The sequence below is a fragment of the Panulirus ornatus genome, chromosome 63 (genome assembly GCF_036320965.1).
Source record: "Panulirus ornatus isolate Po-2019 chromosome 63, ASM3632096v1, whole genome shotgun sequence".
NCBI classification, from domain to species: Eukaryota; Metazoa; Arthropoda; class Malacostraca; order Decapoda; family Palinuridae; genus Panulirus; species Panulirus ornatus.
Genome location: NC_092286.1, coordinates 10,218,236 through 10,237,382, shown reverse-complemented (window position 1 = coordinate 10,237,382; position 19,147 = coordinate 10,218,236). Strand labels below are relative to the sequence as shown.

The 19,147-nt window shown below is 39.7% G+C and overlaps 2 protein-coding genes across 2 annotated transcripts in view; both read right to left on the bottom strand.

Annotated features, from left to right (window-relative positions):
* Window positions 1-1,806: 1,806 nt before the first annotated feature.
* LOC139745829 (homologous-pairing protein 2 homolog) lies at window positions 1,807-9,061 on the bottom strand. Its single transcript, XM_071656423.1, has 3 exons — window positions 8,815-9,061; window positions 7,549-7,776; window positions 1,807-6,476 (listed from the first exon to the last, which is right to left on the bottom strand). Exons 1-3 carry the CDS (start codon window positions 8,962-8,964, stop codon window positions 6,219-6,221), a joined length of 636 nt encoding a protein of 211 aa, XP_071512524.1. The 5' UTR covers window positions 8,965-9,061; the 3' UTR covers window positions 1,807-6,218.
* An 8,830-nt stretch (window positions 9,062-17,891) lies between these two features.
* The window catches only part of LOC139746023 (uncharacterized), a 59,913-nt gene continuing 58,657 nt past the window's right edge, over window positions 17,892-19,147 (bottom strand). The window contains exon 6 of the mRNA XM_071656825.1: window positions 17,892-19,147. This exon is cut by the window's right edge and continues 11 nt beyond it. Coding sequence (XP_071512926.1) covers window positions 18,629-19,147 — 519 coding nt within the window. The 3' untranslated portion in view covers window positions 17,892-18,628.

Sequence of the window (19,147 nt, the reverse complement as noted above, 5' to 3'; positions counted from 1 at the left end):
CCTGAACAGCTTTATACATTATGTGGTTCTCCTTCAGTTATGCTGCTCTTTAACACCTGTGATGGTGCTGTGTTCTCCCTGAACACCTGGGATGTTATTTTGCTCTCCCTGAACACATGAGGGTGCTAAATTCTCCCTGAACACATGCCAGGATGCTATAATCTGCATGAACACAATGTCTTGGCGCTGTTCTCTAGAACACCAGGGTTCTCCTTAAACACCGTGAACATGTTCTGCTTCCTCCCTCACACTTCCGATGGCGCTTAGTCAACAGCCTTATCTAGGCTAGGTCAGGTTTCCGACCTGTCTTTGGATACCACCACTCCCTCCCTCTGTAGGGGTTTGGCTTCATAATGCCGGATAGGTCACAGGATACAAGCAGGGTCGCTTGAGGACGCCACAGGCAAGAGAAAGGTTAATGGTTCATGTGGGTGCCACCTTCCATATGTACCATCTAACTCATGCAATGACCTGAGGATTGGGCAGACGCCTAAATCACTTCCATGGGTTGGTTAGGAGCCTTTGAAAACCCCCGAGCTTATCAAAGAATGGAGAAAACGTATCCCTTCGTCACCTTCACCGTGTTGGTCCTCTTGGAAATCCCATTACATCACTCCCTTAGCCCTCCATTTGTTGCTTATGAAAACTGTATCAGGCGATGTTATATTCATCCTGAGCACTTAAGGATGGTCATTATCACATGAAGTAGTAGTGGTCATCTTGAGGGTACATACCCCCCTCCCCCCCAAAAAAAAAGAAAAAAAATAGTGGACCCACCCTTCTCTTCAAGGCCTTCCCATTCACCTCCACAACCACTCCATCCACAAACAGATTAAGCAGCACTAGTGGCATCAATGAGGTAAACCATATTTGACTACAGTGCATCTTCCAACCATATATTTCTCTACTGCACCTAATGAAACAAGCACTAAATCAATACATTTTCCTCATTTGTATAGCATATAATCATCTTAATAAATACTTAGGAAAACATTCATTACGTTTCTAATAAATTTATCTAATCCATGTGTAATCTTATCTCTTGAGACTCTCCTAATATGTCTCCTTGGTATTCCCTTAAGTAATCCATTAAGATATACCCTTTTACAAATGTACTCCTCAGTGTAGTCTTCTTACTTTGGTGCTTCCTTTACATTCACTCCCATTCATTTCAATCAACTAAGCACTATTAATTCTAGGAAGATGTTCGTACCACTTAATATTTTTCTTGCTCTTTCTAAACCAGTCCTTTACATTCTTCATCATTCACTCATCAATCAACATCCATTTTCAAGAAAATCAATAATGCACTGTTACACTCTACTACATATTCTTAAGAAACATGAGTTTGCTGTATCATGTCTAACCTCACCATACCTGCTGACATACCAAAATCTGTATACTCTCAATATTTTTTCTCTATCATATCTCCTGTTTCAAAGTTGATTTTCTCTATACATTTTGTTGTTCTGTAATAATTCACTGTTTTCAAAGTTTTCTCATCATTTTTGTTTATATCACATTTTATTTTCTGCCTGCAATTCAGCAATATTTTCACACTATCAAATCACACAAACAATACAGGTCCTCCTCTTCTTTTACTACTACTCCTCTCTCTGTTAAATCATTTCCTCACTCTTATATCTCAGTTGTCTTATGCAGTATTCATACATGGCATATAAATCTTAAAGTACTGGAAATGGGTTTTCCATCCGGTAATTACCTGTATGTCTTTGATGATAAATATGAAGTTTCAATAACTCTTCTGATGGATCGATTTAAGCCATGTTCATTGAAAACAGTTGGTTTCATTTGCGAAAACTTTTTATTACTAATGGAAGACCATATTTCTTATGACAGACTACAAAAGTTTTGTAGATACAAGGGCACTTGGTAACAGTATCCATATCAGTGCCTAAATCAGTAATATGATTTTTCTGAAGAATCAGCATGTCCTCAGAGCAAAAATTGCTTCAACTTGGAATCCAACAGGATATCAACTTATTCCTTCAAATAAACTAAACTGAGTAGTTAGCGATTTTTCTTCCAGTAACATATTCCAACAATATGTTTATTACCCATCATGAAAAGAATATAATGAAATGCACACCACAGCTAAATTCTACTATAAAGGATTTTATACAGTAACTGAAGTCAGTACAAACAAAGAAAATCATAAAAATTTCTTGTAGTTTGTCTGCAAAGTCATTTAACTCATCATAACAGTGCTTGAAGTATGTAAAAATAAATCACCAAATGAGCTACACAAATTGGACATTTAAAGTAACTGAATGAACCTAACTGGTGCTTTAACACCATTGTAATTAAAATGTCATTATGTATATTCATGGCACTAGCAAATTAAGAGGGTTTAGCTGTGCATATTATTTTCATGTTTAAGAAAAAAAAAACAATATGCTGGTACAACATTCACATGAGTGAGGAGACTCATGGGCAATGGAACTTTCTGCATACATTTGTACATCTCTCCTGAAAGACATTCTTTAATTTTCATTGAACAAATCAAAAGATTCCATGGGTGAAATATTCATTCTCGAATTTAGTAGTGCCTGTATTCAAATCCTGAATATTCAGTTAAATAAATAAGGCATTTTTAAGCAAACTCTGAATGTTGTCACAAAATTCAAAACAATACCATTGTTCTTTCATACGGGTTTGCTATTCGCCACATAGGTGAGGTAGCCCCTACAATGAATGACTGAACTTTGGAGGAAAATAGAAACAGCTGACTCTTTCCTCTGTCCTTTCTTTTGGAAAGTAATACAGGAGGGGACTTTTTCACTGCCATAACCCTTTGTGCGAGTGTGCTCCCATCCCACTTAGTATCCTCCTATGAAATTCAAGAGATACGGAGGAAGTATCTTTTCTCACCATCCCTTTGAATTGCATCTTTTAATATTCTTTTCACCATCAAGATAATGTATGAAACCAACCTATCAAAACATTCAAACACCTGGGATACTAACTTTTCAGATGAACTGGGTTAACTGTTTGAGGCCTTACATAACCTAATAATTGTAAGAATACCATAGTATATTTCACACAACACATGTACATGTACTCTACATTACCTGCCTTTCAAAAATAGAAAATCTCAGAAAAAGATTTAAGAGGCCCGTCAAGAGTACTCTTTTCATTAACGGTTACATAATTAAAAAGACTAACTTGTACTGGTCTTGCTTTAACTATACCTCCTTCAGGACGAATAGTATCTGAACAGCTCTGTAGGATATCAAACATATTATGAATACTGGGAGAATGGAACTTGGAATATTTACAAACCAGAGACAAATCAATATTAGAATTTTTTCTTAATCACTTTTAATTGGTTTAATGGAAATAATGGCAACAGTTTGACAAGACAAATATTCTCAGGTAAAAAATCTAACTTATTATACATATTTCTTGAATGTACACATTAACTTGGGTTCCTAGGATGCATATATAAGTTCTTCCAAGACAAGCCCATTTCAACATTCTCGGCGTCGAATTTTTCACAACAGCACTAGTTTCTTCTCATCTAGACAAACCACCAACCCCTAAGTAGATATAAAAACTCACCCTTCCTCAAGCTACAGCAACCTATACTGTCTGGTCTCTCCTCCCTTGATATAACCAACTCTGTGAAAGAGGGAAGAGGTGGCAAGAGGGATTTAGAGGAAATTAAGCTGTCCGAGAAAGATAAAAGAGAGCATATGGTTGCTACCTTCAGAGAAAGAGCGTTGATGACTGGGAGATAAACAAGAAGTAACAGGTCAAAAAGAAGGTGCAAGGGTCGAAAATTGCATATGAGAGATGGAGTGAAACAGTATCGGCAAACTTCTAGGATAAAAAAATACTCCGCAAAAAGATGAGTAATGTAAGGGAAACAAAAGGTAAATGGAGGGAGAGGAGGGAACAGATGGAAAAGTGGTTAAGACAATGAAGACACAAAGAGGAGCAAGTTCTCTGGAGTGTTGAAAGCATTAGATGATAGGGTGGATGATGTAGGGTACTTATGATGTAGAAGTACACAAAGCACAAGAACCATGGCAATTAGTTTGATGCAAATATAAGAGGTGGTAAATGCATTTCCTATGATGAAGTGTGACAAAGTGGCAAGAATGGATGGGATTGTAATCGTATTTCCAAAGAAATGGTGTGAGAATGTTGTGATTGGTTACTCAGGATTTTCAATATATGTGTGGTTCATAATCGTATTTCCCAAGAAATGGTGTGAGAATGTTGTTGATTGGTTACTCAGGATTTTCAATATATGTGTGGTTCAAAGTGAGGTGCCATAGGATTGGCAGAATGCCTGTATAGTGCCACTGTTTAAATGGCAAAGGGAAAAACTGAAAGTTTGAATTACAAAAGCGTAAGTTTGTTGATTGCATCTGTGAAGGTAGTTGCATGCACAAAAATCATAATGGAGAAGACTGTTGCTTCAGCTTCAGGAGTGGCAAAGGATGTCTGGATCATATATTTGCTTTGGAAAACTGTGTGAGAAATACTTACAGATGAGAATTTATGTGCCATCCATGGATCTAGAGAAAGCAAGTGCTTAGGTTGATAGAAACACCTTGAGGAAAGTGAAACAAATATACAACATGAAGGGGGGAGAACTATCAAAAGGAGAGAGGAGGTTTTATCAAGAGAGAAGGATAAGTGGTTCCTAGTGAAAGTGGGCTGCAGCAGGAGTACATAATGTCACCACGGCTGTTTAATCTTTTTTACAGATGGGGTGGTGGAGGAAGTGAATGTGAAAGTCTTGGAGAAAGGGGTAGGTCTGCAGTCTGTTATGAGTGGGGAATTGGGAAGTCAGTCAGTTACTGTTAGCGAATGAAATGACTAGAGGCATATTCAAATATAAAAAGGCAGCAGGAGGTTTCTGGGTTTGGGAGAGTGTGTGAATGCAGAAAGCTGAGGGTAAATATGAATAAAAGTACAGTTATTTGGTTCAGTATTGAAGAAAGACAAATTATTTCGAGTGTGAGTTTGAATTGAAAGAACCTTGAAGAAGTAGACTGTTTTAGATAACTGGCAGTGGACATGACTAGGAATGGAACCATGGAAGTTGACATAAGCCAAAGAGTGGGTGAGAGAGCGCTAAAGGTGCTAGGAGCAGAGAGGAATGTGTGGATATCAATGTCTAAGAAGGCAAAGATGGGCATGTTTGATGGTACAGGTGTTGTATCAATGTTGTATGAATAAGAGGCATGGACCCCACATGACAAGTACAGAAGGGGATGAATGTGTTGGAAATAAAATCATGAGGAAAATATGTGTTGAGAGGAGGGATGATCAAACAAAAAATGATAAGAGAAAAGGTGTGGTAGTAAGAAGAGTATGTATAAGAATGCTAAAGAGGGTGTGCTGAAATGGTTTGGACATATGGAGAGGATGACTATAAAAGATTATATGTTGGAAAAAAAGAAGAAACTAGGAAAGAGGGGAACCAATGAGAAGGTGAAATGACTGAAAGAAACAGGTTTTAAGTGTTCAGGGCCTGTATATGAGAGAGGGTGTAAGGCATCCAAGGGACAGAGCAAACTGGAGAAGTGGTATATAGGAGTGAGGAGCTATCAGTTGGGTAAATCACTGCACATGATGCAGTCCAGGAAAACCACAAAAAGGTCTATAAAGCATGACTGTGGACTGGAAGTTCTAATTTTGGTGCACTGTATATGACAGCTAGAGTGGGTATGAATGAATGAGGCCATTTTTAATCTGCTCCTACTGCTCATACAGGAAATGACAAACAAGTCTGAAAATTCATAAATACTTTCCCTTGTCTTTTTTTCCATTTCATGATTCTCTCTATATTTCCATCAAGACCTGGCCTTGATGTGGACTTTTGTACATGACCAGAGCATTCAACATTAAAAAAAATATGCCAGCTAGAGACTGAGTGTGAACAAATGTGGCCTTTTTTGTCTTTTCCTGGCACTACCTTGCTGAAGTGGGGGTAATGATGCTGTTTCCTGTAGGGCAAGTTGGTGCCGGAAACGGATGAGGGCAAGCATGTATGAATATGTACAACTGTATATATGTATATGTCTGTATGTGTATGTATATATATCTATATGTGTATACATTGGTACGTATATATATGTACATGTATGGGTGTTTATGTATATATATATGTGTGTGTGTATGAGTGTAATGAAAATAAAATGCAAAATCAAATCTTCTATTTCACTGTATAGATTTTACCCTCAAGTCTTTGGCAGCTTCACTCCTGCATCTTCATCAGTTTCTATCCCAATTTCTTCAAAGAGCTGCTTCTTGGAGTGGGGATATCCTTCTAAGATGGCATCTGTTATGTCTAACGCTATTCTTCTCCTCTTTCGCCACTGTTTATTCATCTGTTCACATTCTTTATCAGTCTGATCTTTCTCCTCTTTTGAGACCAGTACTTGATTCCCTTGAAGATTGGTAAGCTTCTGCTGAAGTTTAGAGATCTCCTCTTCTAACTGTAATTAATGAAGAAAATTACAGACTAATAACCAACATAAAACATTTCATGTAAAGGAATGAAAAATCCTAATATGTGAAAAGGAATAACCCATTTCATAGAAAAAGTGGGTACGTAATTTTGATCTAAGGTACAATGTAAGTGGTGAAGGCACCAAACTGAGCCTAGACAATGCAGGATCAACGCTCCAATGAGAGGGCAAAGCTGTACCCGATAACCAAAAATTGACACAAACTGTACTGTAATAACGAAAAGGGCACTAATGTTGTTTGATATATCAAATTGGCTTTCATCATTTTGTATATTTGAATTTTCTTTAATTTCCCCACAATGAAGTAGTGGACACATATCTCTACTGAACATATGTCATTTTCAGTGATTCACCTGAAGATGTTACTGATGTATGAATGTATATATAAGCCTTAAACTTATTCTGTATTGTACTCTCTCTCTCTCTCTGTATCTCTTAGACATGAGATTTTCATATTCATTGTTACTTGCAAATGAGTCTCTAACTGTAATTGTGTTAAAGTGAAGATCCAAAGACAATGCAGGTGCAAGTATAGTTCTTAGAGGAACAATGCTCTCTGATGTGAAGTCATTAAAAATACCTGATTTATGTGTTACTCTCTATTTGCTACAAAATTGTAGATGCATCTTCCTACTTTATCAGATATTCCCAATTCATATATTTTGACTGCTGTGATATTATGGCTGCTTTTGTCAAAACCTTTCATGAAGTGTCTGCATATCTAACATTTGTAATCTGTTCCCCAGTATCCCTACACCTCGCAATGATCAGAAATTGGAGAAGTATAATTCTCTCAAATTAAACCCATGTTGCCCTTGGTTGTTTGATTCAATGTCAGTTAATTTTCATTATGGCATACTTTCAAAAATTCATATGATATGTGTGTTAGTACTATAAATCAATGATTAAACATATGCCCTCTCTTCAGTTTTTGATATTCCTTGCACTACTTCCCCAAGGCAGAAAATGGCAAAAAGTATGAAAAAAAAAATTCATTGTCTATGGTCAAAATAACGCCTCAGATGAATGTACACTTTACCTCAGTCACTCTCTTCTCGGCCTCCTGTGTTGTGAGACTTGAATTTAGAGACTGCAGCTTAGCCTCCACCTCCGTAAACTCTTTCTCCTTCCCTCTAATACTGTTGTTTAGTTCCACTATTTGGCTGTCCATCTTGTTGAGTTGCTCTTCATCCAATGCTGGAAAGTGCTTCTGATCGAAAACATATACCTTCTGTTTGCCATACGTCTTCTCTTTAATTTCACCATCCTGTACAAGGAAATGAAATTTGTACGTATACCAGGTATCTTAAAACATCTAATTTCAAAATACAATTTCAGAAGAAATATCCTTGGGCCAGTAACTCTAAAGAACCAGTTGTACCAGGTACATAGACTCATGACAAAGGTCATTTATTAACGGTATCAGGATTTGTTCAGAAGATTTAACATTCATACGTGCGTGAGCTGCCAGTACGTAGCATACTATCACAGAAACAAACTTGCAACCCACTATGATTTCTATTACCATGGATTTTCATCTTTCTTACCACAATACCATTAATGAACAACCTAAATCAGATAGGAACATACCAGAGTTGTACTTGAGCGGCAAGCTTACAACAATATGGATTCAGTAGAATTCAATCCAAATCAAAATTAAAACAGACAGGATCTTTGTGTTTTCTTTGGTTGCCACGCTCCTCTAATCTAAATCAATTATACTAAGTAACTGAAGTTCATTGACATGCATTTCATCTAAATCCATGCTTCTCAGGTGTCCTAAAACTAACTTTATCTATTTCTAGTTCCACAGTGAATTCATCTCGACGTAATGAAAAAGGTTAGTCCTCTTGGGTGAACTCTTTGCCACTTTTCCAATATCCTTTCATAAATATCTAGTGGTTGTTAGGCCAAGTGGTTAGCAAAATAGCCTTTGACTGAACGGTGTCTGGTACCCCTGCCAACACGGGTGAGTTAAAGGCTATTCAGCTGACTAGTCGGCAAAATAACGTTTTCATAAGGTGACAAAACTAATGTTCACATTTTCATACTAGTCTAAATACGACGATGGAAATAATTAGCTAAAAAAAACCCAAAAAACTTTGATAATCATTTCCTGATTTCCTTTATCGTGTCCTAACTACAGTAGCTTAACTCCCTCACATCGAATTATAATATCCATCCTCAATATTGTCAATGAAAGCCTCATGAGATCAAGTATAACTCATATGAATAAGAAAATCAATCCATTAGTCTATCTTTTAAATTATTTTATAAATTCCGGCCCAAACCCCCCCAGACTCACAGCCACCAGGTGATCCAGGCACTTCTGCACCGCCGTCTTGCCCACATCTTTATGGAGGTTCATGAAGATGTCATTCACGCTGTAAGGTCGATTCTGCTGCTCCAGGTACCGTTTGATCCGCCCAGTGGCCTCGGCATCCTTTTTACTCATTTCAGAAGAGAAGTAAAAAGGGGAAATGGTGGTTGAGGCGACTCCCACTCCACACCGACCGACTGACCGCCAAATCTCGAATGATGTAAATAAACGTTTTCTCTGAAGCGCCATAAAAGAAAACGGGAATTTCCTAAGATAAACTATACAACACTACATTTTCCATTGATTGTGTCGCAAAGTTATTGACATGATTTATCATTATGATAACATGAGATATATACTTAATAGTGATATAAAGGGCATATTGCACCTGGAGAAACTTAGAGTATCTGTGTCTTTTCAAAATATCATCTGTGTGAGTCTATCATATAAATATATTCATAAGTAGTGGTTGCTTGTCTAATTATATCTAAATTCATGGTATCTTGTTAAAGATGCCTTGTAATGGAATGCGTCACCGTGTAAAGGCAAAGTAAAAGTCAGTAACAAACAGTACAATATATGGTTCAAAAATATTATCAAAGAAAGGAACCTTAAAGCTACTAGTGAAGAGTTCGTATTAAAGGTATCAATCACAAACAGAAATCTCCATCGAGGTCTTGAGTAAAGGAGTTACATATCACGTTATTTCTCGTGTATCCCTGCATGTAATGTTAATAATCTAATGTATTACATTCCTCTACCTCTTGTCTGAAGGAACTTCATGTGTTCTGTCGGCATAAGAGATAAGTTCTTGGGCAGTGGACACCCTCCCTCATGTTTCAATCTCAGTTGTGTATCTTTGAGAATGCACGTACATGTCACGTCTTCTCCAGCGTCTATGTTACACCTTTCCTACAATATGTTTATATGAAGATATGATGTCAAGTTGAGCCCCTGGTAGTTTAATGAGAGGCTGTGCGGTGGTTCCACACGCCATGATAATACGATTAGACACCGTTTCAGTGATTATAGAGGTTTGAAGATAAAATCACATTAATCTATAGTTTAAAACATGCTGCATAGAGCGATACTTGTGATGCAATTGGAAGAAAGTGTCGTTAGGTGTTCAGGATGGAACTGCAAGGGCAAAAACTAAGTCAGTATGCTGTTTCCCTGTGTCACTTTCTATCACAGTGATGTACTCACGACTCGTGTGTGGTTAGGTCAGCAGTGTGGTACTTCTGGTACGTAACTATGGCGTCCACGCTGTCCGAATGACCCATATGTTCTCATTAATTACACCCAATCTATGCTCAAAAGAATGAGGACCTATATCAATGACTAGACACAAGAGAGAGAGAGAGAGAGAGAGAGAGAGAGAGAGAGAGAGAGAGAGAGAGAGAGAGAGAGAGAGAGAGAGAGAGAGAGAGAGGTATTTCTTTCGACGAAAGAAGGACAAGCTGGGGTCCCAGGACACCTCCAGACAGAAGAAGACCAGAGGATGTGTCGCATGTCGCCTTATGCAAATGAGGGTGCCAACATTCATCCTGGCCAGCTCCACATATCATAACATGTCATGACGTTCTGGGGGGGGGGGGGGTGGAACCTCCTCCTCCTCCTCCTCCTCCTCCTCCTCCTTCTCCCTCTCTCTACCCGACACTAATCTACCTCAACTGACCTTCCCCTGGTGGCCACACCTTCTCCCTCAGGTCTAATGGCTTGTTGGCGAGGTTTATACCCTCGAGTCATGACATCCAGCCAAAGGAGAGAATGGTCGACGTGTGTGTATGTGTGTGTGTGTGTGTGTGTGTGTGAGACAGGTGGTTGACACGTCCCATCTTTCCAGGTGGGGGCAGGTGGTTGGCAGTACAAGAGGGATTGCCACATCATTTCTAACACGGAGGTGTTTCTCTTGATGTCTAATTGTATGTGTTGTATGTTAAATCGCTGGGGGATACACGAACCAGCAAGTGGCATGGTTCAAGTTATTATTATTATTACTATTATTATTATTATTATTATTATCATTATTATTATTATTATTATTATTATTATTATTATTATTATTATTATTATTATTATTATTATTATTATTATTACTATTATCATCATTATTTCTATTCTTATTATTATTATTACGATCATTATCATTATTATTATTATTATTATTATTATTATTATTATTATTATTATTATTATTATTTTGATATTGGTCACCGAACCGTCATATAATTGGCGAGTTACATGTGTGGTTACTTTGACCTTACTTACTTAGATTAGTTATTTTGGCTTGAAAGGCTAGTTAGTTTGGCGTTCGCCAATGAAGAAACGGTTATTTTGAAGTCGTTTTCGCGCGTTCGTCATTACAGCAACCATTATTTTGGCGTTAATCATTGGACGACTTCAATTTGGCGCTACTCTCACACACACACACACACACACACACACACACACACACACACATATATATATATATATATATATATATATATATATATATATATATATATATGAGTCCACGGGGAAAATGAAACGATAAGTTTTTTAACTTTTTATCGTGTTTCATTTTCCCCCGTGGACTCATAGGAATATACTTGATCACGCGCAAAATTGTGATCCTTTCCAATATATATATATATATATATATATATATATATATATATATATATATATATATATATATATATATATATATAGTGCCAGGGTTATAGCAAGCTGCATATACTTTGTTCGTGTTTAAAAAGAACTTTATAAATTTTGGCGGTAAACAATGAAATAAATGTAAACAAGGGGACCAGTCTATGTCCAGTGTGGTGATACACAGAGTCTTTTAAAAAAAAAAATTTTCGCGCCCATAAATTCAAAGCACACGCCAAGTGGCTGGATTTCTTTGTTTCTGTAATTACATTCCCAGTCAATTAATAGAGTAATTTCAGGGAAACGACCCACAATTAGCATAAACACACCGTCCCGTCGTAACAAACTAATCCTTATAATCTTCGTCCAACTTTCTGAAATATATAACTTGGCTCGTTGAAATCCACGGAGCCACCCTTGAACACGATGGTATACGACCTTTGAACACGATGGTATACGACACCTGAGCACGATGGTATACGATCCCTGAGCACGATGGTATACGACCCTTGAACACGATGGTATACGACACCTGAGCCCGATGGTATACGACCCCTGAGCACGATGGTATACGACCCTTGAACACGATGGTATACGACACCTGAGCACGACGGTATACGATCCCTGAGCACGATGGTATACGACCCCTGGGCACGATGGTATACGACCCCTGAGCACGATGGTATACGACCCCTGGGCACGATGGTATACGACCCCTGAGCACGATGGTATACGATCCCTGAGCACGATGGTATACGACCCTTGAACACGATGGTATACGACACCTGAGCCCGATGGTATACGACCTCTGAGCACGATGGTATACGACCCTTGAACACGATGGCATACGATACCTGAGCACGATGGTATACGACCTCTGAGCACGATGGTATACGACCCCTGAGCACGACGGTATACGACCCATGAGCCCGACGGTATACGACCCCTGAGCACGACGGTATAGACCCCTGAGCCCGACGGTATACGACCCCTGAGCACGACGGTATACGACTCCTGAGCACGACGGTATACGACATTGAGCTCGACGGTATACAACCCCTGAGCCCGACGGTATACGACCCCTGAGCACGACGGTATACGAACCCTGAGCACGACGGTATACGACATTGAGCACGACGGTATACGACACCTGAGCCCGACGGTATACGACCCCTGAGCACGACGGTATACGACCCCTGAGCCCGACGGTATACGACCCCTGAGCCCGACGGTATACGACCCCTGAGCACGACGGTATACGACATTGAGCACGACGGTATACGACACTTGAGCACGATGGTACGACCCTTGGGGTTATGATGGCCTGATCTTTTGACCTTAATCATCCTTAATGACCCAAGGGTTATCCCGGTGCGTTGAGAGGCTCAAAATTTTAACTGTCCCGATAAATTAAACATGTATTTACCTTTTTTTTCATAGTTGTTCGGCGTTTCCCGCGTCAGCGACGGAGCGTAAGGAACAGACGAAGAAAATGTCTCATTCCCATATAGGCCGTCATATGTAATATACAGAAACCACAGCTCTCTCTCTCTCATATATATATATATATATATATATATATATATATATATATATATATATATATATATATATATATATCCAAGTATGTTTTGGACAATCATATGTTTACCAAATGGCGTCCTAGCTTCGTCTCTTCGATGTATATCAAATGACTGTTATATTTCTCTCTGTGTCTCCCCTGATGATGTGATTATTACACGAAAGTGCACTTGGGAACTTTTCGTGTTTCATTTTCCCCGTGGACTCATAAGAATATATATATATATATATATATATATATATATATATATATATATATATATATATATATATATATATATATATATATATATATATATATAAAACCCAAGACCCTAGAGGTGTATTACAGATATGATAAAGGTTAGCAGACATTTGCTTCCTTGTATTTCTCACTGCGGTCAATTACCAGCATAATTTGACCCATTGTAGACTATTCTCAGAACATTATTTCAGGTAATTGTGTTAGTAAACATGTCAGCCTTACAATTATGAGCATATGTTAATAACTTCCCGCAGTTCTGACCATAAATTTCAAATTTATAAAAGAAAATACGTTGCCGTCTTGGTCCGTAGCGTTCGTTTATTTCTTCCTTTCCTGTGCGTTCAATGGAAGAACGCAATTAATCCTCCCCCATCTAAAAGGATTATCATGAAACATTCTTTTAAATAATAAACTAGTAAGTTGAAGCATAATCTAGATAGCATTAAATTGCCAAAATTACTGTTACAGGGAGATCACTGAAATAAAAAAAAAATCTTTTGAGCGCTCTTTAAAAATCAAAGGAAATAAGGCAAAGTTTTCTTAAAGTTCTGTGAGGCATTTTATGCGTGTCTTTGTTCTCTTATATTCATCGCTCATATTTCTCATCACCTTCAAAGTCCTACCCTACTTTAAACGCCAAAGGTATAAGAGTATACTAATCATTCTAATAAATACATTGATGTGATTTTTTCGTCGATAATTCGTAAATTGAAATCGCCACGTCCGTCAGATAAAAATCTGGGTAAGCCTAGTCGTTCGTGCATTACCTAATCACCCGCGCGAAATAACGTCTTAGGTACACACGAATGCCTATCCTGTACCGTGTACACAGCTGATAAAATCCTCCATATATTTCACAGGTCATCATACGGCAAGGCTAGAAGTATATTTTCACGATATACGAGGGTGAAAAAAACGTATATTTTCATCGAGACAATATATACATATCCTGGGGACAAACCGTAAACGATATATATACAATCCATATCTTCAACATTATGATAAAGAGGTTTACGAGGTAGTATCTGGTATAATATATTCTTTGTTCAATTACTGGACTAAACATCTAAAATTTCTCTAAATAAAAAGCTAAGACGAGTGTTAGTAAAGAGGGTGATATGCAATTGGTGGGCGAGAACCCCCCTCCGCTCGCCTAACTATAACTAGGCTTGCCTAAAAATCATTGTGCAGCTGTTTGGAATTATCTATAGATAGGTTCATCATAAATCACTGTGCTGTAGTTTGAGATTATTCAAAGTTTCTGAGTTAGATCCTAAATAAATCCCAATACCCATGTTTACCTAAAAAGCTATAAACATGTATTACCTATGCCTTTTTAACTTCATGTATAGGATTATGTGTATATTGTTATTGTCATATTTGTACAGCATGATGTCGAGATGTCTAAACTATCTTAACTGGTAATTAAAGAAGGATTACTATCTTAACTGGTTATTAAAGATGGATTGCGTGTGATGGTCGTCTCCATACGAACGTCTTGGTTAAAAGTGTGCATTTCAAACCTAATTACTACCACCAACGCTCTAGGGGTCATAGACACTTAAGGTGCAAAATGAGGTCATTAATGATGTGATTAGAGAGTTAATGGCTCGGCAGGGTAAAGTGTCTCGTAATATAACTGACCAATGACAATGAATGACCTATCTATCGACTTAAATCACCCCACCATCAACCTCTATCGTACCCCAAATAGCCAATGGAAATGGTGGTTCGCATAACTAGGCTAAGAAATCCATCCTTTAAAGTTGTTACATTTGCATCGAATGACGGAAGTGTAAAACCATCTCATTTTCCAGACCAGATAGCAGGATGTGCTGATGAGAACGAAGAACACACAAAACTTAACCAGTTAAGTCTGAAGAAATCGCTTTTTGGAGCCAAATTGCTTGTTATCAATCCATGACGTACACCATCCCTGTATGAGTAGCATTACCTGGTCTACTACTTCTACCAGTTACTGTGTGGATAGAGCAGCCTAAATTGCCTGCTAGAACCATCAAAATCATTGGGCTCGTCTATGTAAATTACAGTTAGGGTGATTATGATCATTTTTATCAACTTAAAATCTGAATTATCATTTGTAGTATCCTATGACACGATTCCATAACCGTTTAAGTATCTGAAGTGTAGACAAAGTAAAAGAAGAATACAGAAAATAAAAGAATGGCGAGTAAATTGAAGGTACGATGAAAAAAAAAAAAAAATTGAAATACGAACCAGACTATAAATCCTTCGTCGTAGCCAGCGGTGTCTATGGTTGAATGGTCTTGCTGACACATTTCACCTTATATATCACAAGTCGACAAGTTGTAGTACAACTCCAATACGTCATTCCAAGCCTTCGGGACAATGTTTGCTGCGTTACGCGCCGTAGAAATGATTTAATTATGGGATTCCCGAGTTCACACCACTCGGTGTTGTTTACCCCCAGCCTGGATGACACGTCCTGCCATCTCTCGGGCGGACGAGGAAGTAGTGTGTGTGTGTGTGTGTGTGTGTGTGTGTGTATTCCCTCATCAGCCATGGATTTATGGGTGGGGTGTTAGGAGGTAAATGCTTACCCCTCCCCCTCCCTCTTCCCCATTACCCCATTACTCATGGATTGCTCCCATGGGACCCACAAAATACATACTCAAGCCCTGAAACTATAAATTTACCGTGTGGGTGAAACATTGTTTTCATTTTGATTTGTTTTAGGGATTACATGTACAGTTATGGCCGAAGGCTTGCTATCCTATTTTGTTAATGAGTAATTTAAAGTCTTAATGACATCTTGTCTTCCGGTAAACAAGGGGTTTCCCGTAATTACAAGTCATTAACACTTGTTTTCAAGGGATAGCGGGCCATGTTGAGAGAACTCTACACCTAATTGAGATCTGGTGATTAGAGTGACTTCCTGGGTGATTATCTTCCACGCCCGTTACCTCGCGCAGTGGGCGTGGGGAGGTGGACTCCCTACGCCCACATTCCCTACATTTACCACGCCCTCTCCTGACACAAGGGGCTACACGCCCTTGTTGCTTGGGTAGGATATCCAGTGCTTTTCAAAGGGTAAAAGAACACTATGGTACACGCATATAGTTTGTATTAAAATCTTGTGATTTACAGTCAAATATATATATATATATATATATATATATATATATATATATATATATATATATATATATATATATATATATATATATATATATATATATGCTGGAACTTAATAGTACATAAATATCCAGTTCCCAGATCATGTATAAAAGGCACTAAAGTACATAGCTAACTTCTTTTTTAATATTCACTCCTATGATTGGTCAGTTAGGCTTATGACGTAACTCTGCTTGATTGGACAGTCCTGCGGTTACGTATCCCCCGGTGATTGGACAGTTTTTTCTTTTTTCCGTTTTGTGACGTGTCCCTATCTGATTGGGCAGATATTATTGTGACGTATCCCTCCGTGACGAATCCTGGCTGATTTGACATCTAATGTTGATTTCAATGTGTCCATTAGATTTAATTTTTCATATTTTGATTACACCCGAGTCTCTGACGTTTTCTTACACTTTATCTCTTTCCTTGTTTATTATTTTGAAGGAAGTTATCCTTCTACAGTTAACCACTCCACTGTAATGTAACCCTTTTTTTCCAGAGAGATATGAGCTATTTTGAGCATTGTTTTAAGGTTGGGATGTACGTGCTGGAGTGTTTTGTTATGTCATTGGCCAACTCCTCTTGTGACGTATTTGTTGGTGATTGGCCAACTTCCCTTGTGACGTAATTGTCAATAATTGGTCAGTTCCTCTTATAACTGAGGGCGATTTGACCCACTCTTGTACCGTCGTTGTCAGAGATTGGCTAGCTCCTCTTGTGACGTAAATGTCGGCGATTGGTCAGCTTCTCTTGTGACATGACATCCTGTGACTGGTCAACTCTTCTCCTTGATCATATTTCGTGAAAAGATAGTGGAGTCAGGTCAAAGGTCACGGCATGGTAACCAAAGGGTTGCCCCGTCGTACTCAAGGGGTTAAAAGCTCGTTCGTGAGTTAACGATGGCTGAGGAAAATGTATAAACGGGTAGTTATTCACTAAGGCACTAATCTTGGGGGGGGTCATCATGCACAATCGAGCTCTGTGATTGGTCAAATCTGCCGAGGCACTTTGAGTGGACAAGTCATCTGGGTGGTTGGATTGGCTAATCCATCGTTGTCCTCATTGGATCAGCCTTGTCAGGCACTTTGAATCGCTAATCCGCCAAGGCACTGTGATTGGACAATCACTAGATGGGGGGTGGGGTGTGGGGGGTGGGGGAAGGAAACCAACCAGCGCGTTTAAGAACATTGTGATTGGCTAATCTCAGTCAAGTCCTACCATACCATTCACCAATCTCCAATCGACTGTGATTCAAAGACTCCAGGTAGGAGCACTGGGGGGGAGGGGAGAGGGGGGAGGGGGGAGGAAGGAGTTAGGGGAGGAAGGATTGGGGGAGGGGGGAGGGGGGAGGAAGGATTGGGGGAGGAGGGATTGGGGGAGGGGGGAGGAGGGATTGGGGGAGGGGGGAGGGGGGAAGAAGGATTGGGGGAGGAGGGATTGGGGGAGGGGGGAGGGGGGAGGAAGGATTAGGGGAGGAGGGATTGGGGGAGGGAGGGAGGGGGGGGCATTGAAATCCGTCAGGTTGAGATATCATTCATTAAACGTTCATTGTGGCTTTTGTTCAACGACAACCACTAGTTCAACGACATTTGGTTTATCAGCCTCACTATCATTCATTGAACGTTTAATGAGGCAATACACTGTTCAACCATAATCACTAGTTGAACGCCAATGGTTCATCAGCTCATTTATTCATTAAACACTTGATGGGGGTAATGCTTTGTTCAACGATAACCACTAGTTTAACGACAGTGATTTATCAGTTTCACTATCATTCATTGAACACTCAATGTGGGACTCCTTTGTTCAACGATAGCCACTAGTTTAACGCCACTGAATTATCAGCTTCGCTTTTATTCATTGAACACTTCATGTGACAATACTTTGTTTAGTGATAAACACTAGTTTAACGACACTGGTTTACCAGCTTCAATACTATTCATTAAACACATTGTGTCACTCCTTTGTTCAACGATAACCACTAGTTTAACGACAGTGATTTATCAGCTCCACTATCATTCACTGAACACTCAATGTGGGACTCCTTTGTTCAACGATAACCACTAGTTTAACGCCGCTGGTCTATCAGACATCGTTGAACCTTCTAAACGAATCATTAAACCTCTCCCACATCTCGCCTGGGACTGCACTGACCACGCCCTACGGTCACGCCCTTGGTCAGTACGGGCGCCAAACGGGGTCAGGTGGGCGTGGCGGGTGACCTGAGGGGGAGGTGACCCCTGCCAACGGTGGGAGGGACTGGGGCAGACCAGGAAGGTTCGTGGAGCTGGAGGGGCGGATTATGTCTTCCCGTGTAGGCGTGGCCGTGGAGGTGGGCGTGGGAGGGAGGGCGGAGCATAGGGAAGAGTAGAGGAGAGAGGCGGGAATCATGGGCGGGGTCAGGTAGACACCAGTACCACCGCCCAGTAGGTTAGCCCCGCCCCCAAGGACATTTGACCCGCCGCCTGGGATGTTGGCTCCTCCCCCTGGTACGTTAGCTCCTCCCCCTAGCGCGTTAACTCCACCCCCTAGCGCGTTGGCTCCTCCCGTCAAGACGCTGGCTCCGCCCCCAAGGACAGTCGCTCCGCCCCCGAGCATGCCCAGGGAGGTGGCGATGGAGACAGAGGGCGGGAGGATGGCCTGGGGCGCCGTCAGGAGGTCCTTGGGTAAGGACAGGTTCCCCTCTGCGCCCAGCTG

Bases quoted from the DNA above. Each gene is read 5' to 3' on its own strand.
- LOC139745829 (XM_071656423.1), bottom strand. From the start codon at position 8,964: ATGAGTAAAAAGGATGCCGAGGCCACTGGGCGGATCAAACGGTACCTG. The intron at 7,777-8,814 runs GTGAGTCTGGGG...TTCCTTGTACAG, and splicing joins GCCTGGATCACCTGGTGGCT to GATGGTGAAATTAAAGAGAA. The intron at 6,477-7,548 runs GTAAAGTGTACA...CATTAATTACAG, and splicing joins CCGAGAAGAGAGTGACTGAG to TTAGAAGAGGAGATCTCTAA.